The sequence below is a fragment of the Oncorhynchus kisutch genome, linkage group LG4, assembly GCF_002021735.2.
Source record: "Oncorhynchus kisutch isolate 150728-3 linkage group LG4, Okis_V2, whole genome shotgun sequence".
Taxonomy (NCBI): Eukaryota; Metazoa; Chordata; class Actinopteri; order Salmoniformes; family Salmonidae; genus Oncorhynchus; species Oncorhynchus kisutch.
Genome location: NC_034177.2, coordinates 41,796,288 through 41,821,020, shown reverse-complemented (window position 1 = coordinate 41,821,020; position 24,733 = coordinate 41,796,288). Strand labels below are relative to the sequence as shown.

At 43.1% G+C, this 24,733-nt stretch overlaps 1 protein-coding gene and 1 long non-coding RNA gene across 10 annotated transcripts in view; one reads left to right on the top strand and one right to left on the bottom strand.

The window, feature by feature from the left end:
• The window catches only part of LOC109889540 (homeodomain-interacting protein kinase 2), a 100,566-nt gene extending 95,188 nt beyond the window's left edge, over positions 1-5,378 (bottom strand). For all 8 annotated transcript variants that reach the window (XR_004209727.1, XM_031822957.1, XM_031822960.1 and 5 more), the window contains exon 1: positions 5,036-5,378. Coding sequence is in view for 7 of the 8 variants with exons in the window: in XM_031822957.1 (XP_031678817.1) it covers positions 5,036-5,054 (19 nt within the window). In the remaining variant the exon portion in view is untranslated. The remainder of the gene's footprint in view (positions 1-5,035) is intronic.
• A 1,862-nt stretch (positions 5,379-7,240) lies between these two features.
• The window catches only part of LOC116352885 (uncharacterized), a 47,871-nt gene continuing 30,378 nt past the window's right edge, over positions 7,241-24,733 (top strand). The window contains exons 1-2 of one of the 2 annotated variants that reach the window (XR_004209725.1): positions 7,241-7,405; positions 16,211-16,298. This is a non-coding gene — a long non-coding RNA (uncharacterized LOC116352885). Of the gene's footprint in view, positions 7,406-16,210; positions 16,348-24,733 lie in introns of both variants that reach the window. The other variant, XR_004209724.1, reaches the window with a different exon arrangement.

Sequence of the window (24,733 nt, the reverse complement as noted above, 5' to 3'; positions counted from 1 at the left end):
CATGCCATGATGAAAGGCTAGAAGACCATGTCTGTGATAAAGAACCAGTCTGTTGTTCTTCCAAAGAATGCCATGCCAAATGGACTGGGTATGGGGGGATATTATCCAAAACAATAGGATTAAGGGCCTGGACAATGTCCACCCCCAAACAGGCTGGTATGCGGGGTGGGCTGGGGTGGGGTGGGATGGGCTGGGGTGGCCTGGGGTGGGATGGGCTGGGCTGGGACGATAGAGGAGGGAGGCAAGATTATGAGAGCACAAAAGCTGTCGCTACAGAAGCCCCCACAGGCCCTAAATGCCCTCTCCCCCCCACCCCCCCAAACCGGGCTTCCAATCTGCCCATCAGATGGTGTCCATTGGTGTCACATGGGTTGAGTCTGAGCTTACCAATGGCTTCTCATCTCACAATCAAACAGAGCGGTATTTGGGGGTGGGGAAGGAGCAGGGTGGGGACATGGAGGAGAGCTGCTGGAATCACCAGGCAACCAGGCCAGAGGAGGCATCACAAAAAAACACACAGAAAGATTGCCACCTCGAAGCTCTGCCGTTCTGCTGCACAGAAGTCATGGGAAAAGAAAATCATGCACTGTGCCAGACTCTCCCATACCATATCCATGACAGAGACAATAGACTCTCTCACTACGTGAGGAAGACACAATGAAAATGAGCCTTTACGAACCAGAAATGACTATACAATGAATATCTTAACAAATACAACTTCCCAACAGCTTGTATTCTGTTCCATTTACTCTATCCAGGGACAATGTCTCCTTAAAGATGGAACAAATAGCAAGCAGAGACACACAATACTTAGGCCCAACACAAACCACAGCATCCAGATAGAGCTGGATGTACTGCACAGGACCTGCTTGTCAGAGTCAGAGCCACAGGCAGCTGCTCTACACAAACTGACAGCAAACACAGAGCAACAACAGAACTGCCTGCTGGAAGAAGGCCTTCGCACACGCATAACACTCTGTACGGAAATGCCTTCTGTCAGCACTGAGCAGCACATCCCCAGCCAAAAACTCACTCCCCCTCAAAACACTGAGCACACTAGCAGCAACTCACGTTAAAACGTGAGTTGTCCTCCAAAGACTCACACTGTCCTCCAAGATCTGACTGAGAGTGGGAGTGGTCCTTGCAGCCTTGAATGTTGCCAGAGTTGTTTGAGGAATCGAGGAATGATGCACACTTGGACTAATGAAATAATCAGAATAAATTGCTCCTCGTTCTGATCTCTCTCTCTGTCCCCATACCAACGTTTTCAAAGAACATGTTGAAAGAACAGAATAGAGCCTGTAGAAATAGGCCACACGCAGTAGCGTTACAGTCCCACTGATGTTTTGCCTGTGAATGCTTTGTTCAGCCTGACCTCTAACCTGTCATTTCAGCTCGGTCAGACCTCAACCCGCGCCCATCTGTTCCTCACCAAACCAAACAGCCAGAGCAGCACACCTGTGAACCATTTCACCAGACAGACACATCAGAGGGATCCCATATCCCTCCCGCTTCCACCGAGATCTGGCTAACACACACTCACTGTCTGCTCTCATCAAACTCACATTGATTCTGCCGTATTCCTAGTCCCACCTCTCCCTGGCTTAGCTTATTCTATGACACGCTTTCACAAATCAATACCTCCAAGAACCTGAACAGTGAACACTAGATTTTCATTTCCTTTTCACATAGACTACTTTGAATAATGCAAAGGGGATGCTTGTAACGTTCTGCGGCATGTCAATTTTCATAACATTTACCAGCAGACTTCAAATAAGCAACTGCACAAGGGGGATGGGGGAAAGATCTGCACGCTGAAGTGAAAGCATGTGATAGGCTTAAACTCCCGCAGCGAGCTATCTGTGCATCGACAACACAGGGAGAGCGACGATCACTACTACGTACAGATCTGCTGACTAACCAAGCTATGTCACTAGCTAAACTCTCAAAACTCTCCGCTCCGCATTGAAACATAATCGCCGGGAAGCTCATTTCTAACTTAGTAAGGGGGTGACTTGGCCCCAAATTCCTGTGGTTTTGCTGGAATTCTAATCAAAGTTGAAACCCTGTGACCTTGGGAATGAAAGCTGGGGTCACAGTCCTATGAGGACGATACCAATCAGCCAGCTACCAACAACAGAGTGAGAGAGGTGGCAGACCTCAGCCTTTCCCTCTCTCTGCCTTTACATACCCACTGACACAGAGCAAGAAGGGCACTCACCCCATAGAAGACAGGGAGTGGTCTCTAAACCTCTCCATCCTCCCCCATTTCCCTCTTTTCCTAGTACGTCTCTCGGAGCGACAGAGAATTAAAACGCACATCTACACATGAACAGCAGTGCTAGGCTAGCCTACAGTCCCTGTCACCACCACCACAATCATCATCATCGTCTCAGCGGCAGCCTCTGATCTATTCTCTGTCATTTTTCAATGAGAGTGTCTCCGGCCTTGCAAATGCTCTCTAAGATATTGTTTGACCTGAGACTCTGCGAGACAGATCCACAAATTAAGCTAGCTGGTGCCCTGCTCTGGGCTGTCTGGCGTCCACTGACCCCCCCCCCCCCCCCCCCCACAGCTGGGGGCTGCTGATCCTGCTCCCTCCATCATACATTCATCAACGTGTCAGTTTGGGTTATGAGACTGGGCAGCCAGGGCGCTGGGCAGCCAGAGCTTAGACTAACACACAAACTCAACAGGGCAGAGACAGGCAGGGGCCAGGCCAGGGCGGCAAGACTGGCACATCTGGCTCCGAACCATCACTACCACAGCGTCCCGTAAGACACTAACTCACCTACCCTTTGATTATCTTTCTCCATAGGCACACTGTTGATCAAATCAAATACCAGTGGTTTGTTGGTACTAAATTGATCATGAGAAAAAACCTTGAGGGGGGGGGGGGGGGGGGGGGCAGTGCCTACTGCACAGTACCTTTAACATTTTACTACAGTGGGCTAAATCAGGGTCACACAGAGTGCTTCTTTGTAGTCTTAAACACATCTACTTTGAAACAAAATGGGCTTAAATAAAAGAAGATACCTGGACCATGTCAGATATAGAGGTGAAATGTATTCTGTTTTCACCCCAATATTACATCACAGAAGACTGAGATATATATATTTTTTTAAACGTTTCACATAGAAACACCGGATTTTCTGCGGGTTTTTGAAATAATGTTTATTAATTCTGAAAAATATGAATAACATTCCACCCATGAGGCCACAGTCATGTGACTGCAGGATAGGGCTACAGATTCGGGGAGGGAGACGTTTCAGTCTTGGTTATTGAATGTCCACAGAATTCCTGCATCATGATGGTCTCTTTGCACATGGATGATCCCTGTCACCATTTTCTACCAGTGGATGTGGCCATTTCCATTGCTGTTCCTGGCTGCTGCTCCACATAGCAGGCGAGAACAGAGAAGGTAGACAATTAATTCCTCAGCTTCTCGCCATGATGAAAGGCAAGCCAGGGAACACCATTCCAACTAATTACCTTGCACAGTGGAGTCTCATTTCAACTCTCCTTTTCATGCTAATGCAAGCCTATTTGGCTGTTGAGTTTAACATGCAGAGCTCTCTAAGCCAGTCTGCAACTAATCAGTCTGGCTGGATTGGCATAAAGGATATGACCATGCATGTAGCCTACGTTTCACAAATCTAGTGAAACGAATTGCCTACCAAATAATCAGTCATTTGTCCCTCTCTAACTATAGTTTCAACTGTAGCCTATGATTCATGAAAATATAGACCTAAATTGGAATTACATGCTTCCTAACAATTACTACGCCTTACACTATTTGTTTTTGGCACAATTTAGGCCTACACCAACTTTCACATTTTCAACAACAAAAAAATGCATCCAAACTAAACGTGATTGTATATGTAGTTACTGGTTTGTTACAAAGGGTTATGTTCCAAGTTAAACCAGCAGAGGGAGCACGGACTAATAGTAAAATACACAAACGGCAATAATAAAAACATACATTTTCACATTACACCCTAACCAAAAAAGAAAGTAATGGCTCCTTTTTGGAGGTTAATGACAAGAATGTATGTCCCAAAAAAATCTGCAGTGTAATTCTAAAGAGCATGGAGGTGTATTGTGCAGTAGTTTATAATACGAAAAGATTATGTATATTAGTAGATGACCAAATAGCATTTGCCCTGGTAGTCATCACAACATGTAGCTACTTTATAGAAAATTACAATTGTACCATATCCATGAGACCTGTCTCTATCTGGTCTGCCTTATTCCAAGAATTAAGGCTCTTTACCATGTGAGACATTGTAACAGAACAACATAGAATTGCACTCTACTCGTGTCTTTAGGGCATAGCATTTTTCCTAAACATGCCGAGTACAATTCTCTCAATGGGATTAGTCACAGACGTAATGCAGCAACAGCAGTAGGCTACATAAGCATGTCTTTGCTTTTGGTTGAAAATCTATCTTTGCACAAATGAATAAACGTTATGGATTTAACCAGAAATTGAAAGTGTAGGTTTTAAATTGAGATAAATTAGGCTAAATTTGCTCTCCGGTTGCGTGACTATGTGCGAACTGCGATGTTCTTTCTTCTCGCCCTTTCTCTCTCCTCTGTAGGCTATAGAGCAATGGTGTAATTTCAACACCAAGACTATTTGCAATCAAATGCAATAGCTTTCAAATCAAGATTTTGAAATGTATTTTGTAGCCGACTGGATTAAAATCGTGGGATATCACACGGGAACATCACAAGAGAATAATTATGACGGCTAGGGATGCAGACTGTAGCCTACATAAGGATTCGACCATCGATGTCACACTACATATTTGCAACCAGAGCAATAACTATTATGACAAAGTGATACATATTATCAAACTAAAATGGAGCTAAACTAAACACTAAACAGAAAATGCATCATTCTATCATTTTGTAATACAAAGAAGCGATAGGGTGCAAGACAGTTATCTCTCTTGCCTCTTTCTTATTCACAATATTATTTTATACAAGACTGGTTGACCTCAAAAATACTTCAGATATAAACATATCCTACCTTCGTATACAGGGGCCATCGGTGCAAGGACTTCTGTTATTCATGGCAAAAAATAAAGCGAGATATCTGTTCAGAACTCAGTAAAAATCTGCCATCTTGAGCCCCTGACAGAGTCGCTGTCTCCTGCATTACTAGCTCAGTTCATTAGTGAGAAGAAAAATCTAAAATCCCATCCAAGGTTACAAATTCGTGCTCAGTCCACGGGAAAAATATAGTGTATTATTTCTGCAACAAAACCCTGCCGATTGTGAATAGTTTTTTGGCTCACATGTTGAGCCAAATTGCAGGTTGACTTCAGCTAGTGTACGACATGTCTGTAGAGTCCCTGCAAAAGTTGCAATGCGAGCGGAGCGAGTTTGGTGTACAGTATAGTCAATTGACTATCGAGTCGATCCTAGTCTTAACTGTTACATTGTAGTGCAACTTTGTAACTATTAATTCATAACGTTTAATGTTGATTTGATATTTGGAGAAAAGGCCTACATATAAAAATGTATATAAAATAATAGTGGGTTATAGGTTATATGCATGTGGATGTTGTAGCCTAGCTTTCATTTGTTAAAACATGAGCCTATAGGCCTTTTGTTTTATAATTTTATCAATAAAAATAAAAACCGAAACCTTGTCTACTCTGCAAAGTGTTTTTAGACATCTCACCTGTCTGATCCATGTAATATATTTAAGCAACATAAAAAAGAGAGTCTAACTTTTCCGAACACCCCACGGGATGCAGGTTTTGGTTTTTGCCCTAGCACTACACAGCGGATTCCAATAATGAAAGCTTAATGATGAGTTGAGTAATGAATCAGCTGTGTAGTTTTAGGGCAAAATAAACTAAACGTGCACCCCTTGGGGTCCCCAGGACCGAGTTTGGGAAACACTGGTCTACGGGCTAACTGCAATCATTAATTAAGCTGTAATTAAAATGTAATTAACTCCTCCAGATTGGCATCCTCCTAATTTTAAAAACAACATCCTAATTTACACAAATAATATCAGGTGAGTAGTAACCTCATTTTAAACACTTTTATTAACAGAAGCTCTACAGGAACAAGCTCAAATGTAACAGCATTAACTATTATGCAATAACCCAGTATAAAGTATCGCTGGGTCTAGTTTTCGAAATGCGCATTTGCATAGTGTTGAATGATTCTGTGGGCCATTCGTCGTGCCTGTATCAAGCAGTCATCACCACAGCATGACGACATTGTATTTTCACAGAGCGAACTAGACAGGAATCAGATGACATAGTCTCACACAGATGTGAGTAATCTGTCATTTACTAGCAACATTAAAAGTCACCCTCTGCACTATTTCCCCCAGTCACATTTTAGAATCTTAACGAGAAAAGGGGCGTTATTTATTTGCACCCTGTTTATAAGAATATAAAAAATTATGTGCAGTGATGTAAACATAGGATTCGTATAGAACCATCACTAAATTAATACGTTCAGCAGGCTATTATGGATATTTTGAATGCATGAGTCTAAAACAAAACACATGGTGGATAAATGAATGGATGATTGCATGACATAATATGTGTGATGTAACTGGGCAATATTAGTCAAATTGTGGAAAAAGGACAGAATCATTTTTTTTGTCTACTATTTATGTATGCTACTTGTGAGACCATATGATGGTGCCAGTTAAATAGCATCAAGAGCATCATGTGATTGTAGGCCTATAGCCTATTTACCAATCTGGACTCTAAAGTCAGTGTCCATCCAACTTCGCTTGCACCGCACCTTGTTCGACATCCTCCTCGTCCTCTCCACGCAGCGACTTCTGCAGCTGATCAAATCTGATCTGAGTCATACCCATAGAATTAGGAGTTAATATACTAATAATATACTAAGGATCTCGTACCATTGAAGCCATCATCTGGAACCCTGAAACAATTAAAGTACAATAAGAACTGATCCCCTGTTCTCCATCAGGTCACCTACAGCATATAGTCCAATGCTAGACACGTAAGCTTATTTTAGTTCAGGGCCACGGTTAACTAGGCTACTAACAGTATCATATATGACTGTAAACTATCTCTGTTATACATGCACATATGATCGTATATTATCTGAAGAGCAATACAAGTGCATTGCAATAGGTTCATCTGTATATAGGCCTAGGATTTTGATAGAAACGCCTTTCATTTTGATAACAGATTGTTTTACTTCACACAATTCCTTTTTATAGCCTATCTTTATCGGATCAGCTGCCTTTGCTTGAGCAAAAAAAGACTTCAACTACCAGGGAGCAAAGTCCACGCAGAAATGTAGTCCTTCTAAAGAACTACAGTACGTATTCTTCTCTTTTCGTGTCAACAACCAGAAGTGGTCTAACAACTATAGTCTACAATCAAGTAATAACGAGGTAAGAACGAAAACATAAATAGATACAGTAACCCTGTGTAATTTTGTTCACTCTCTGTAACACTTGAAGCTTCGAGGGATATCCGCCGTAATGTGTCTAAATGTACCAGTTGTGATCACGTGCAACCATCAGTGACATAACGCAACGTTGTGGCATAATCAAACACCGGTCAATCGTATTACGATGCAAATGTGCCATATTAAACTATCACGCATTTTGACTTGGGTTATTTGATAGTTAGCACCATATTTGTTGACCTCAGATTCAACGATATCAGTTGAATTAGGCTACATAATGTGACACCAACTCAATGCAATGTAGCCATTTCTTTTACACGGTCTTGGTCGGGACATAGTACGATTTATCAGTTTCTGTACATGGCTTGGACAATCTTTAACATATATTAACGAATTGTTGAATCATATGAAAGGAAACTGGCAAAGTACTGTTTGAAATTGTACTAGAAATTAGAATACAGTTGTATTAGCCTGTAACGCTCAATGAGTGAATGGGTGTGGAGTCAGGCGCAGAGAGCAAAGGATGCGGGAAAAACACGCGTTAATGTCCAAAAATCACAGGAACAAAATAGTATACCCAACACAGGTATAACTACAAAACAAAAATGTACACTATCGTGAATATACTAGGACATTGAGAAACCCAACAAAACACTAACCACTCTAACACATACAGAATGAACAAGCCCGCACAAAGAGAAGCGGGCTAAACGAACTAAAATAACCCCACACTAACAACCAAACAAGGAACAGGTGAAACCAATTAGACAAAACCAAACGAACACAGAACAAAGGATCTGTGGCAGCTAGTAGACCGGCGACGACGACCGCCACCCGAACAAGAAGGGGAGCCACCTTCGGTAATATTCGTGACAGTACTCCTGCAGCGCCCCGACGCCGGCCTCGGGGACGACCCGGGGCCGAGGTGCAGGGCGATCCAGATGGAGGCGATGGAACTCTCTCAACATAGATGGATCCAGAATATCCCCCACCAGGACCCAGCACCTCTCCTCCGGACCGTACCCCTCCCAGTCAACGAGGTACTGCAGGCCCCTCACCCGGCTTCTTGAGTCCAGAATAGCTCGTATCGTGTACGCTGGGGACCCCTCGATGTCCAGAGGGGGCGGAGGGACCTCCGGAATCTCACCTTCCTGCATGGGACCAGCTACCACCGGCCTGAGGAGAGACACATGAAACGAGGGGTTAATGCGATAATACGAAGGAAGTAATAATCGATAACAAACCTCGTTTATTCTCCTCAGGACTTTAAATGGCCCTACACACTGCGGACCCAGCTTCCGGCAGGGCAAGCGGAGGGGGCAGGTTTCGGGTCGAGAGCCATCTACCTGCCTGAGCTTCCTCTCAGTCCTGAGCTTCCTCTCAGTCCTGAGCTTCCCCTCAGTCCTGAGCTTCCCCTCAGTCCCGAGCTTCCCCTCAGTCCCGAGCTTCCCCTCAGTCCCGAGCTTCCCCTCAGTCTCGAGCTACCCCTCAGTCCCGAGCTACCCTTCAGTTCCGAGCTACCCCTCAGTCCCGAGCTACCCCTCAGTCCCGAGCTACCCCTCAGTCCCGAGCTATCCCAGTCCCGAGCTGTCCCTCAGTCCCGAGCTGTCCTTCAGTCCAGTGGGGCCCTTGGTTAGGGTTACTAAGCCAAGGTCGGTGGCGAGGGTTGCCAATCTAAGGACGCGATGCATGCGGACTAAGACTTTGTTGGAGTGGGGTCCACGTCCCGTGCCGGAGCCGCCACGGTGGACGGACACCCTCCCGGACCCTCCCCTATGGGTTTAGGTGTGCGGCCGGGAGAAGGGGGGAAGGAGAAAGGTGGTTGAGTGTCATCTGATAGTTCACAGTGTCGAAGGCAGCAGATAGATCTAGGAGGATGAGAACGGAGAGTGGGACTTTTGTGAGTGTAATGTTTACATTCATATTGTTTATTTAACTTTTGTTTATTATCTATTTCACTTGCTTTGGCAATGTAAACATATGTTTCCCATGCCAAAAAAGCCCTTTGAATTGAATTGCGTGAGTCAGCTTTGGCAGTGTGGAGACTGAACCACCGTGACACAGAGGAGTGCAGTCTCAGTTGAGTGACCCATCTTGAAGCCTGATTGGTTAGGGTCAAGAAGGTCGTACTGAGAGAGATAGCGAGAGAGTTGGTCAGAGGCAGCACATTCAAGTGTTTTGAAAAGAAAGAAGATATAAGGCCATAAGGGTAAGGGATCTTTGATTGAGGTTACCTCAGTTGATGTGTGAAATGCTCCTAAAGCAAATATTTCACTAACTGGATTCTAAATTCCTATAGAAGTATAGTCTGAAAAATTAATTTCACAAGCATGTTGTAGTCTTTTGGAAATAATGGCAGAATATTCCATATTCCTCTGTATTACCCAGACCCATGTGATCATCCACTATGTCAAGGTTCACATATTGTGTTAAAGATCGACTGAATACTGAATGTTTCTCACAGGCTGATCGACTTTAACAGATATATTAAGACAGATGAAAGCATCAGAATGTTTCAAATGGGTAATCGTTTGAAAGGTCTTATAAGTCAATTTAATAAGTCATATTTAATAAATGTGTTGTTTTCCTGCTGTTATCTCTCCGCTGTACTGCTGCATGTTGTGTATAATTGAGTCAGTAATGATCTTTTATATGCTCTAGTCAGTCTAGTGTATAAATCCAATATCTGTTTCGATTACAACTGCATGCACTGTTGATTTAGTAATATTCTTTATAAAATATATATTTTTTACCTTTATTTTGACAGGGAGACAATGCTGAGACCATATTAAAATACAATATAAACATGAAACTACACATCCATATACATATTAAAATACATGTTATTATACACAAAAATACATGAACAGCAAAACACAATAACAAACACATTCTTCAGTGTAAAGATTCCTTAACAGGTGTCTGAAATGCCCTAGAGGCACCAATTCGTCATATATATATTCTTTACCCTTTTTCTCCTCAATTTCGTGGTATCCAATTGGTAGTTACAGTCTTGTCCCGTCACTGCAACTCGGGAGAGGCAAAGGTTGAGAGCCGTGCGTCCTCCAAAACACAACCCAGCCAAGTCACACTGCCCGCTTAACCCGTAAGCCAGCCGCACCAATGTGTCGGAGGAAACACTGTATGCCTGGCGACCGTGTCAGCATGCATTGCCCCCGGCCCGCCACCGGAGTCACTAGGTCACGATGGGACAAGAACATCCCTGCTGGCCCTAACCCAGACGATGCTGGGCCAATTGTGCGTCGCCCCATGGGTCTCCCTGTCGCGGCCAGCTGCGACAGAGCCTGGACTCAAGCCAGGCTCTTTAGTGGCACAGCTAGCACTGCGATGCAGCGCCTTAGACCACTGCCCCACTCAGGAGTCCCTAATTCCTCCTATTTTAAAGTGCATTGGAGATCATTCCACACGTAAGGTGCAAAAAAACTGAAAGCAGATCTACCCAACTCAGTGGAGATGGAAGGGACCTCCAGAGTTAGCCCTCCCTGAGACCGGGTCTGGTATCTCTAACAGTGAAGTAAGATAGGGTGGAAGTTTATGTAGATAAACTGTGTCCAATGGCTTCAATACATTGGCAGCTGTGTTCATATAGGCAATATCTCCATAGTCTAACACCTGTATGAATGTCGACTGAATTATATATTTTTATTTCATTTAATGAAAGGCATATAAAATAAGCACATTTGAATTCTTTATATCTTAACTAACTCATCATGCTTTTTCAAAAAGCTTTTTGTCAATCCAGATGTCCAGATATTTATAAGCGCTGACACGATCAATCAGGACACCATCCAATGTATATATGCATAAATCATCAGAGACATTTTTACGTGATATGGAGAACAACATATACTTGGTTTTACCTGCATTTATAAGTACCAGTGTCAGTTCAACAAAGGCGTTCTGCAAATCAACGACGGCAGATTGAAGCTCCTACAAAGCCTGGTCAACCGTGGGGGCAATAGCATACACAAACAGTGTCGTCTGCACTGCATACAGGTGTATGTTAAACAAATGAGCAGATAGACCAACATTGTTTGTATAGACAGTAAAAAGTACACAACCTGAAATCGATCCCTGTGGGACACCTTTTGTAATATCAAGGAAACCCTGACTCAACACCATCAGAAAAACATTATTTAAAAAAATATATCAAATGGAAACATATTATTTTGTTATGCCGCTTATCAGTCTTTTGTGGAGTTCAAAGGGCCCTAAAACCAATCATCTGAGAAAATTGATTTTGGAAAGTTGTGTAAATTCAGCCTGGTTAAACCAAACTGAATGTGGCTCCATTATTTTGGGTGCCAGGCTAATGTATGGTTAAGTGTAATACACCCATTTAATTTAGTTATAAGACATTTTTGAGGAAATGTATCATTTAAGAATAACTGATTTGTAGATATACACCTATGTTTTGCCTTTAGTTATAAAAACAGTGAGCCAATGTATAACAGCTATAAACCTGAAGGATATATACAATAGGTCATAATATCCTGGCTTATAGTAGGACGATTTTAATTGAGATACAATTTCCATCAGAATAGATGACTGTTTTGAATCAAATCACATTTTATTAGTCACATGTGCCAAATACAACAACCTTACAGTGAAGTGCTTATTCACGAGCCCCTAACCGACAGTGCAGTTTCAAAAAATACAGATAAGAATAAGAGATAAAAGTAACAAGTAATTAAACAGCAGCAGTGAAATAACAATATATACAGATGGGTGCCGGTACAGAGTTAATGTGCGGAGTTAGTTGAGGTAGTATGTACATGTAGGTAGAGTTAATTAAAGTGACTATGCATAGATGACAACAGAGAGTTTCAGTGGTATGGAGAGGGGAGGGGCAATGCCTTTGACTAGATGTTCAGGAGTCTTATGGCTTGGGGGTAGAAGCTGTTTAGGAGCCTCTTGGACCTGGACTTGGCTCATGAATCATGTTGTTAACTCGGTGCCATCCTCCTAGACCTGAGGGGTATACCACAAAGCAGGATCAGTGAGTTAGCCAGCTAACTTTGATAAACAGCCAAATAACTGTTGATTATCTGGTTCAAAAGGAAAACGTATGTTATGAAAAATGCATGCAGTATTTTTCTTGATTAACATGTCAGAGTAATGTGATTCATGTTAAATATACTGTCTTGCTTAGTTTCAGGAGGCTAATATACATTGTGAACTGTTTTTGTTTCCTTTGTCTGCTTGTGTGCAAATCCCCTTGTGGTTTCTGTTTGTAGGCAGTGTGGTGATTTTCCTGCTTATGAAAAGAAACTGGTTTACACGGTGAAGCAGCCTTTTATCTGTAAACACAGTTAGTTTGATCTGACAATGATTTTTCTGCTCATCAGTTTTTTGTTGTTGTTATGAGCCATGCACATTGAAACAATGCACAGCTCAAACTTGACCAATACACAGAAAAGGCAAAGATAAGCTATCAATGCTGAAACATAGTCTAGTTATTTTTTGACCAACTTTGTTTCATATCACACAACATTCAGAAACACTGCCATTCTATAGGCTTAGTATCTGTCTCTTGGCTTGTAGGCCACTTTCTTTTCCAGACTGTACTGCACTCATTTAGCTAGATTCTCCAAATGTCATCTTTGTTTTGCCAAAACGTCCGGTCTGTACCACACATTGACTGTGACTGATTGTGATTGGTCTTGTTCAGAAGGTCAACGTGTGATCATCAGTAGCAGGCCTGGCCTGTATGTTCCTCTCAGAGGGTTGATCATTCAGTAACACATTGTTCCAGAGGACAGCAGGGCAGACAGGACAGAGGAGGCTCGCTCTCAGCCTCAGGGTTCTCTCTAAGCAGGGGAAGGGGGAAGAGCTAAAACAAATCATTGACAGTGAAGGGGAAGTTACCTTGGAAACCACAAACCTGCAGTGTTTGAGACAGTTGAAGTAAGCCCAGAGAAGTCTTGAATAGGTGTTTTTCTTATGTAGTGACATGTACTTTAACTGCAGGCAGGCAGGAGGTTGAGTAGGGTGCAAAAAGTGTGTTTTATTCACAAAATAAAGATAGCCTAGTGATAGCAGTGGTTAGGATAAATTATAGGCCTAATGTCTGCAAACATAGGCAAAAAGAACTTACAAAACAAACAAACAAATTGAACTCAATCTAAACTGGATTTGACCTAAGGAAACAGGCTACGGGTAGGCCTTCTGTGAAATGGCAGCGTAGCCTAGTGGTTAGAGCGTTGGACTAGTAACCGGAAGGTTGCGAGTTCAAACCCCCGAGCTGACAAGGTACAAATCTGTCGTTCTGCCCCTGAACAGGTAGTTAACCCACTGTTCCCAGGCCGTCATTGAAAATAAGAATGTGTTCTTAACTGACTTGCCTGGTTAAATAAGGGTAAAATATATATATATATATATATAAAATACATCCTACATTCTGATAGGCCTACTCATCAGAGCTCCTCGATGTCGATCAAGAACACTAGGAAAGCCATGTAGAAATAGCTAGGGGCTAAACCATAGCTACAATGAACATCACCGATGAACTGTTAAAATACACAACAGAGAGGCTATACACTAGAGCTGTCTAAAAGCAGACGAATCACATTATTGAAATGCCGTATACTTAAGCATTTTACAATAGGAGATATCTCATGATTAGGCAAATAACCAACAAATACAAAATGGCCAAACCCGCTGGAAAAAGGTGTGCATGCTTGTGGAGCAACCGAGGATGTACACGCACAAGTTCGCGGGAGCGCTTCGTGAAGTGTGCGGTCATGCACGGTCATGCACGAAGAAGCGCCACTAATCACGAAGTAAGAACACAAGATAAATGCTCAAACTGAAGGAAAATAACTTCACTTTATTAACAAACCTGACTCACGATTAGCGTTTATACCAACATTCAAATCTCAAGAAAGTCGGGGCGAGTCTAGCCGGTTGGACAGGTGATCGCAAGTCATATTTCACCTGCATCATATCATGCGTCATGATCTGACTTTAGAAATGCTTTGACTTCCCATTGCAGCCCCATAGAGGAGACCAGGGCACGAAGTAACAGCTAAATAACTGAAATTAGAAACCACTTGAAAAGCGTTTATTCGATGTGCTAAGGGACAGATCAAAATGTACTGGAGGGGTGGGCCTGGTCCAACTCGAGGTGTCTTAAAAACAAATGCACCCCCCCCCACACACACAACATTACCAATATTTTCACATGACCCTCCCCTTATACTGCAAAATCAATTGAACACCCTTCCCCCTCATAGAATTAACTCAAAATAATGTTTACGACCACAGCAAAAACAATACATGTAGCGACCCTGTGTTTATAAACATGGATATCGACTTTGCCACTTCAGCATGCTTTTGTGGCACAGTCAACGCCACGCAGGGCTACGGGCCAGAATGTTGAGGCTTCGCCGAACACCACAGACGAGCTCACTCTCCCTGCCTGTTTCATTACACTACGATCAGAGCTGGCTGCAGACAATGATCAGCTGGGAGGAATTCAGATTTGCAACATTTTGATGCCATATTTATAATTATATAAAACACATGCAATGAATTTTCCACCAACAGGTTTCAACCAATAAACAAAGCATACTGACTTTGTGCACTTCAATATCATGGGTGGCATTTTCAACACCACAATAAATAGACTGTCAATCTCAACAAACAGAACACACATCCCTCCCTTCCTTGTAGGTTATCAAAGGCTTGGCTTGACAATCTCTGAATGCCATTCAACTTTTTGGTGTTTTGTTACAGATGTCTCTTTCCATTCATCAATTGGCCGCTGGACAGTTTGGATTGATTGATTGATTGATTGATTGTATTTGTCCGTTTAAAAAATACATATGTATACAAAGGGTTTTTCCAGTGACCACGATTGCACAATAAAGTTGGGGACTTATTTCCATTGTGGTCCTTATTTTTTTTTAAACGTAAGTACATATATAATTACTTAGATCCAGACACGTTACAGAGATAGAGACACGCAAACAAATGCTCAACCTCCAGGTGAGTATGAAGGGGGGAGTTTAAGTCCAATTCTTACAAGCTTGTTTTGGCTGGTGTGTAGCTTATTATTTACATGTTTGGGGCTGCTGGTGAACCATGGTGTGCAGGCATTGGGCCAGCGCACTTATCACTCTTTAGGGTGTCTATAGCTAGCTTTCCATCCATATGGCAACATATTTTCATGTGAATATTCTAAAAACTTCATAAAAACATATGCTGCACATCAAAACACAAGGGATAGTGTGTTTGTAATTTGTTATATGCTGTTTTTAAGGACATGGTAAATGTAGCTCATTTGACCAACGTCGCTCATTTGTTGATGGAGCTGGCTGCTGCAGGCCAGATATGAATGCATATGGTTGTCCATTACATGTGTCAAATGTCCGGTGAATTCAAATCTTCCCTGTCATGTTGCCCGGTGACATATGCCATTTCAGAGTTTCCTCCAGGAAAATTGGACACCGGACAACATGACAGGGCAGATTGTTATTTTTGGCAAATTTATTTTATTTTAATCCAAATATCAGTTCCAAATCAGAGCCGTTTTCAATTACCCCTCATTTTTTGCCATTGAAGACCGTGTTACAATTAATCCCACAGCCTGTTCAATTATCCCCATGAGAAATACAAGGGGAGCATTATTCTTCAGCCACATTGGAGTTGAATTGTAAACTTTACTGGTAGCTCCTAAAAACGTTATTAAAGTGTATAATTGTAATAATTTCCTTACATACTCACATAAATACGATCTCATCTCTACCTTCTCTTCTCTCCATAGGAGCTATTTGGCCAGTGTTTGTGTTGGTCTGAGGTGGTGATCAGCGTCATGGAGATGGTTATGAACATCCTGATGATACCAGTACCAGGTGGAGTATCTGTTCCCCTGTTCATGATCTTCCTGGCTCTGCTCTACTGGTAAATCAATGTCTTCTGCCTCTAATCTAGGGCAATAGAACAAATCCAAAACTCAGCATGTATTGTAAACAGATGTGCGTGTTGGTACTGTGTGTTTTTCAGTTTAGTATGTGTTGTGTTTATGACATAATATGCTTGACATATTCAAGCAAACACAATTACGTATTGTATAGGTGTAGCAGTGTCGTCTTGTGACGTCATTACATTACATATTGATGTACTGCAGGGGTTGTCAACAGGTGGCCCGTTGTTGGTCAGAAAAACACCAGGAAAGATACCAGGAATTCAGAAAATATGTTCCCAAGTATTCCGACAAATAAAACAATTTGAGATATGTGTTTGTGTCTCAATGTAATCAAGATGTGAATTGATTGTTATTGTCACATTTGCAGTGTACAATTTATAATGATTATTTTCAATCGGTCTGTGGCTGAATCTCGTTGCCTACCGCTGAGGCACCCCCGATGTACTACATGTCACAGATCTACAGGTGTACACGTCACAGATCTACACGTCACAGATCTACATGTCACAGACCTACATACTGTATGTTACAGTATGCATTGTACTGTTCTAAGCTTTGATTTGGAGAATGTTAAATGTTAGTGCACAGAAGCCTGGATGTCAGGATAGTTGCAGGGTGTTCAAACGACACACACTACAAGTCCTCGATTCAGGGTAGGAGGTTAATCAGCATGAACCCATCAAAATACAACATTTTGCATGTTCTCAACCTTCATCACATCTGACTAAAAGTGAGAGAACCACTTTGCAGAAGGAGCACGTTTCATTTCAGTCCCACACTAGCAAGGATTAGTATCCGTCTAGGCCAGCCATGCCAGATTGATGCTCTGTCATACAAAGTAGCGAGAGAGGCTGACAAGCATGTTCTTTCTCTCTCTGCAGAGTACGGAGACTGACTCAACACTGTTGGGTGTTCAGTGTTGTGGAAAATGTTGTTTTGTAGAGCAAGCATAACGCCTGCTGTTTGTGGTATACCGGTGATACACTTGGTTTCTCTTTACCTTGTGGGTTATACACTACATACTGTAGGTTTCCACTTCAGATGTATAGCAGTTTCAGGCACCATGTTGAAATTGTTGGTTTTTGAAGATGCCGACTACACACACACACGCACACACACTCAGTTCCTCAGGACAAGTCAATTCCTGTCTGTTGCCATTCAGTTGTAACAAATCAAAAGAGGCTGTGGTATATAAGGTCCTCTTAAGCTGTCTCAGCCCAAATGAAGATTTATATCTGACGATGAAACTAACTTGCACGAGGGGCGGTCATGACACCGGGGTTCGAAATGACTAGATTTAGGAGAGGTCAAGTCAATTTGTCTCTGGCTCTCCGTCATTGTCATAAGCCACATCAGAGAATTATTAGGTTTGCCCTTTAAACGTTGCTGAACTACAAAATGTGTCTCGGCATAGAACCTTTCACCTCATCTAAACTGCACAAACTGTTCTCTGGGAAATCAGAACGCTGCCTTGTTTTGCAGTGAAGTCCCGTCCGTTTCCATTGACTTCACATGAATACTCTCATACTCTCCATGCTGGAAACGTCAACATGTGTTAATGATCTTTATCTCCAAGAAATGGCTTAATCACAGTTGCAGCATTGCTGGCAGTTTTAGTACAGGGGTGTTTTCAACGGCCAGAAGCAAACATTTCCTCTCTGAGGAGTCCTAGGGCTAGTCTTGGCCAGGCAGTGTGTGCCCAGTCAGAGTTTCACACAGCTCAAGCTGAACCTCAGGTGAACCCTCCCTGGGACCAGACTCCACCTCTCTCTCATGGCAGACCCAGCAGCTGAATGCTCAACCCTGTCTGCCTAGAAGACCATAGGACAGAGTGCCACCTACTGGTCAGTGGAGTATTGTCTGTCTGGAAAACAGAAGTTGCCGCCTGGTTAAACAGAGTCATATTCTTTAGGCACCAAATGGAAGAAAACGGACTGAAACAGGGAAGGGCTACTAAACGTGTCCATTCTCTGTTTTACTACAGTCTGCCCTAATGAATACTACCCTGGTTTATTCCCACTATAAAATACTTTGATCGTCTGTTCATGCGTTTTATGGAGGGATCAAATTCTGCTTAGTAAAAAATGATTTTTTCCCCCCCACATGGTTTGGGCAGGTCCAGTCATATTTCGGGCTCCTGAGTGGCGCAGCAGTCTAAGGCACTGCATCGCAGTGCTAGAGGTGTCACTACATAGCCTGGTTTGATCCCAGGCTGTATCACAACCGGCCGTGGTCAGGAGTCCCATAGGGCGGCGCTCAATCGGCCTAGTGTTGTCCGGGTTAGGCCGTCATTGTAAATAAGAATTAAAAATAAAAAAAAATGTTCTTAACTGACTTGCCTAGTTAAATAAATAGAAATATGATTTACTTCCTTTCTGACTCAATTGTCCATTGCTTTGCCCCTCTTTTCTCTCCTTGACTCATGTGGATTTGATGGGGAAATGTTCTGTCTGTTTGAGGATACAGAGAGACGTTTCTATAGCTTAGGTACCGGGGGATATTGCCACCACATTGCAACCTGTGTGTTCTCCATAGGGTCTCCCCAATAGCCTAGCTGTAAGTGCAGTGTGGGTTTTGTGTGAAATACAATGCCCGTCGGCACACATGCAAAGTGACTGAACTCCCCCCTCACCCCATCTCACACACACACACACACACACACACACACACACACACACACACACACACACACACACACACACACACACACACACACACACACACACACACACACACACACACACACACACACACACACACCCTTTGTAACTGTAGACGTTTGTTTTCCTGGCCCACTGTCCCCTCGAGAACTTGTGTTAAACTATGTATCAGAATGAACTCTGGAAGGAACACAGTGTGTGTAACCCAACCAGGGCCCATTCACTGGACACTCAGTCCAAGTGGAACGGATGACATACCCCCCGATGATCTCACGACAAATGAACTGACTGGGGCTGTGATATCCAAGTGTCATCCTCGATGGACACTCTAACCCATAGGCACCGTTTCGAAGGTTATAATAAAGATGGTGATATCATCGGAGGTTCAGACACAGATCCATATTGCTTTTATAAGACTTAGGTAGCATCCCATATATAAATGAATAAAGGGAGGTTTGGTATAAGGAGAAACTCCTTTAGTCTGTTTTTGATATAAAATCATGGCTATAAAATGGTCAGTATCCTGGCCACATTGTTCTGGGATGTCAATGTATGTGGGAGCAACATATTCTACTCCATCCGTGTGTGGTTTCACCTGCACAGTTCTCTGGATTGGACTCTGACAACATGCATGACCAATATGTTTCATTAAGGCTGGATAACAGTGGCTTAGCTAATTGGAATAAGCAGATGCCCAGTCTGTGCAATAATATCCCTCATTGGAAATATGCAATAAGCGATTGATCGTTTCACCCTACTCCTAAAATGCATTGCCAGTGCTCTAAGAGTATTGTGTGTGGATGCGTCTTTCCAGCTCCCCCTAATAAAACCCTACCTCCTGAAGAATGAGAGGGAGTAACAACAGGCAGGCTGTAACCAAGGTGGCAGAACAGGGCATCATAAAACACCCCACCCTTTGGAGTAGCTCAGTCTGGAGCCTCTTCAGGCAGAGCAGAGCCATAGCACAGTATCTAATCAGACCTGGGTTCAAATAATATTTGAAATAATTTAAAATACTTTATCCGGGCTTGATTGCGCTAGCCTGGCGCAGTGTGACAAATAGAGTAGTCCCGCAAATGCAAACCCCGCCCCATCTGGAACTCCAGGCAGACAAAAAGCAAAAGCTGAAATATTTGCAATAGTATTTGAACCCAGTCTAATAAACCCAGGACAGCTGACTTGGCAGCGCTGCGCCACGGTGCACTGGTATCCTGCAGTTGGCCTTCCGTTGTCATTGGATGAGCCCCGTGGAGTACTTATTGTTTAGTTGAGGCTGGTTGGACAGCTCGTCCATCACACCTGCTAATCATACCACTGACTGCACACCTCACACATCACACCTCCCTGACAGACAGACAAGCTGCCCTGCTCAGCCATTTTTATTTGAACATGTTTATTAAATACTGAATATGGTCCACGACTACAATATCACAGAGACCGACCCACTGAAAGGTACAGTTCATCCTTCCAAGTCCACGAAAGTGTGTACAAGCGGCGAGTGTTAGACTAGAACTGAGGCTTGGGGTTGACATGCTATGGACAATGGCTCATTCTGGCTCTCCTCGTCATGACATCCAACCTGACAGACTGACAGACACTTGAACCCTTGTGCTCCGCAGAGCCAACAGGAAAGAATTACAAAATATAATTCCATTCACAATTAAATTGTTCCAATAAGGCCTTCCCGAGTTGTGAACTTTGAGAAGATATGTAGTTGTTATGGTACTCTATCTAGAAGCTACTCTCAGTACAATGCTAGTCGGGGGGAAGATATGTAGTTGTTATGGTACTCTATCTAGAAGCTACTCTCAGTACAATGCTAGTCGGGGGGAAGATATGTAGTTGTTATGGTACTCTATCTAGAAGCTACTCTCAGTACAATGCTAGTCGGGGGGAAGATATGTAGTTGTTATGGTACTCTATCTAGAAGCTACTCTCAGTACAATGCTAGTCGGGGGGAAGATATGTAGTTGTTATGGTACTCTATCTAGAAGCTACTCTCAGTACAATGCTAGTCGGGGGGAAGATATGTAGTTGTTATGGTACTCTATCTAGAAGCTACTCTCAGTACAATGCTAGTCGGGGGGAAGATATGTAGTTGTTATGGTACTCTATCTAGAAGCTACTCTCAGTACAATGCTAGTCGGGGGGAAGATATGTAGTTGTTATGGTACTCTATCTAGAAGCTACTCTCAGTACAATGCTAGTCGGGGGGAAGATATGTAGTTGTTATGGTACTCTATCTAGAAGCTACTCTCAGTACAATGCTAGTCGGGGGGAAGATATGTAGTTGTTATGGTACTCTATCTAGAAGCTACTCTCAGTACAATGCTAGTCGGGGGGAAGATATGTAGTTGTTATGGTACTCTATCTAGAAGCTACTCTCAGTACAATGCTAGTCGGGGGGAAGATATGTAGTTGTTATGGTACTCTATCTAGAAGCTACTCTCAGTACAATGCTAGTCGGGGGGAAGATATGTAGTTGTTATGGTACTCTATCTAGAAGCTACTCTCAGTACAATGCTAGTCGGGGGGAAGAGATGTAGTTGTTATGGTACTCTATCTAGAAGCTACTCTCAGTACAATGCTAGTCGGGGGGAAGATATGTAGTTGTTATGGTACTCTATCTAGAAGCTACTCTCAGTACAATGCTAGTCGGGGGGAAGATATGTAGTTGTTATGGTACTCTATCTAGAAGCTACTCTCAGTACAATGCTAGTCGGGGGGAAGATATGTAGTTGTTATGGTACTCTATCTAGAAGCTACTCTCAGTACAATGCTAGTCGGGGGGAAGATATGTAGTTGTTATGGTACTCTATCTAGAAGCTACTCTCAGTACAATGCTAGTCGGGGGGAAGATATGTAGTTGTTATGGTACTCTATCTAGAAGCTACTCTCAGTACAATGCTAGTCGGGGGGAAGATATGTAGTTGTTATGGTACTCTATCTAGAAGCTACTCTCAGTACAATGCTAGTCGGGGGGAAGATATGTAGTTGTTATGGTACTCTATCTAGAAGCTACTCTCAGTACAATGCTAGTCGGGGGGAAGATATGTAGTTGTTATGGTACTCTATCTAGAAGCTACTCTCAGTACAATGCTAGTCGGGGGGAAGATATGTAGTTGTTATGGTACTCTATCTAGAAGCTACTCTCAGTACAATGCTAGTCGGGGGGAAGATATGTAGTTGTTATGGTACTCTATCTAGAAGCTACTCTCAGTACAATGCTAGTCGGGGGGAAGATATGTAGTTGTTATGGTACTCTATCTAGAAGCTACTCTCAGTACAATGCTAGTCGGGGGGAAGATATGCAGTTGTTATGGTACTCTATCTAGAAGCTACTCTCAGTACAATGCTAGTCGGGGGGAAGATATGTAGTTGTTATGGTACTCTATCTAGAAGCTACTCTCAGTACAATGCTAGTCGGGGGGAAGATATGTAGTTGTTATGGTACTCTATCTAGAAGCTACTCTCAGTACAATGCTAGTCGGGGGGAAGCTGATTAGCCGCTGTCTTTGTGAAGGAGCTGACGTCAGAGAGAACGTGTTTATTTTTCCATGATGGATGAAGTGTTTCACAACACAGCTCGTCTTCCTGTTGCACTCAAGTAGACATCCCCTTCGAAAGCAACAATCAGCGGATGAAACAATACAAAAGTGTTTTTCTTACCCCTGTTTCAGAGGGATGGGGCTGGAGAAATGTAACCACTCTCAAATTCATAGACAGAGCTATGGATGCAATGACTGATCATCCATGATGTCAAATTCATAGACAGAGCTATGGATGCAATGACTGACCCTCCATGATATCAAATTCATAGACAGAGCTATGGATGCAATGACTGACCCTCCATGATATCAAATTCATAGACAGAGCTATGGATCCAATGACTGACCCTCCATGATATCAAATTCATAGACAGAGCTATGGATCCAATGACTGACCCTCCATGATATCAAATTCACCGTTTAAAACCAGGTTTTGAGGCTATATAGTGTTTGTTTACATTTAATTTGTTTACAAACTTTGGAGCAAAAAAGTTTATATTTTGAGTTCTCGTGGAGTGTGACAGTTGAACTAAGCTCATGAGGCATTTATAAGTTATATTCTTCAAGAATCAATAGATATATATCATTCATTTATAAGTGCAAAAATGGATGTAGCAACTGCTAATTGCCTCTTTGATGGGCCAACAGCGCTCATTTAGTCACCTTTACTTTGCGACAACTTCATGAGAGAATCTTTGTCTTCCCTGGGTTTAGCTGTACGTAGCTTTGTTCTTACTGTTGTTCTGGTACGTGGTGAAAAAGGGGGAGAGAAACACTGTGTGTGTGTGTGTGTGTGTGTGTGTGTGTGTGTGTGTGTGTGTGTGTGTGTGTGTGTGTGTGTGATGCGTGCCTGCCTGCCTGCGTGTGTGAATGTGAGTGCAGGCAACATGTGAGTCATAATTACTGGAAATCGAATGGAGGTGCCAGTCACATGTGCATTTGTTTTGCGGCAGTATGACTCCGCATCGCAGTGTGACTCGCCACCTCTACAATACCCCGCTCTAATATAACAGTGTGATGCACCTCTCCAACCAACAGCGCTTTCTCTCTGCCATCTTTGTCAACCGTTCTTTCAACGAAAACCCACACATGTCCTCGTCACTGACTTTACCTTTGTGGTTCAATCCGGTCTCCTGCTTTGTTTGTGGAAGCTCATTGGAGCGACACCGAGTCGCCCCCCGGATGGTGCATCCGTACTGCAGCTGTGGGACTGTCTACAGCACAATAGAGGGATGGCAGACTTTGCATTGGTCCGGAGCAGTGAGTTGTGTGTTTAAATGACAGTCTTAGCAGTCTTAACACGAGGCTTACGACTGCAGTGGGAGACCATGATGAGAGGGGAGAAACACACTGTGTCCAATAAGTGAGAACCAGTGGTCATCATGGCACCAGTTGGGCCTCTGGTTAACACAAAGAGTAACGCTGCCAATGTACTGGAGATGAAACAGGTCCTAGGGGAGGTTGTTCAGTGTGTGAGGTGGATGTGCATAGATTGAAAAGGAATCTAAAGAGATTTTCACCTGGCCGACCTGGCCGTCCGCTTCGACTGTCTATGTATGTGTAGACAAGACTATTATGAGCTGTAAACAATGTGCTGATGTCTCACTTTATCCCCCCGGTTTCTAGCGGGATACTACAGCTGCTAAAACACTTTGTCTGTGGTGGGATTGGGTCATTTTTGATGGATAGTTTGTGTTAAAGTGGATTGGTGAGCCCTTCCAGACAACCATGGACACTTCCTTATCAATAACTGAAGGAGATGGGATGCTTGGACCTAAAGGATTGATTGTTCCGAGTGTGTGTGTCTGTGTGCATTCAGGGTCGACAGGGTGCATACTTTTGTGTGCATTCTAGTGTCTATACGTGTCACTTCCTGAGTCGCTATGTGTGAAGCCATTGTTTTACCCGGGTTAATATTCATGGGTTGGGGATTGCAAGCCGGCTCAGTTATTGATGCGGCTCATTGCTTTTCTGCGCGGCACAATGGATGCCGTTGATTGATGGTGTGTTACGATGGATTGGGTGACAGAGAGGAATGCCAGACATGTACAGCTACAGGCGTGCATCAGGGCTACAACCCCAGCTACACGGCCACGCGGCTCCATGGCTCCATAATGAAGACCGCTCTTGTCGGATAATGAATAACACATCGC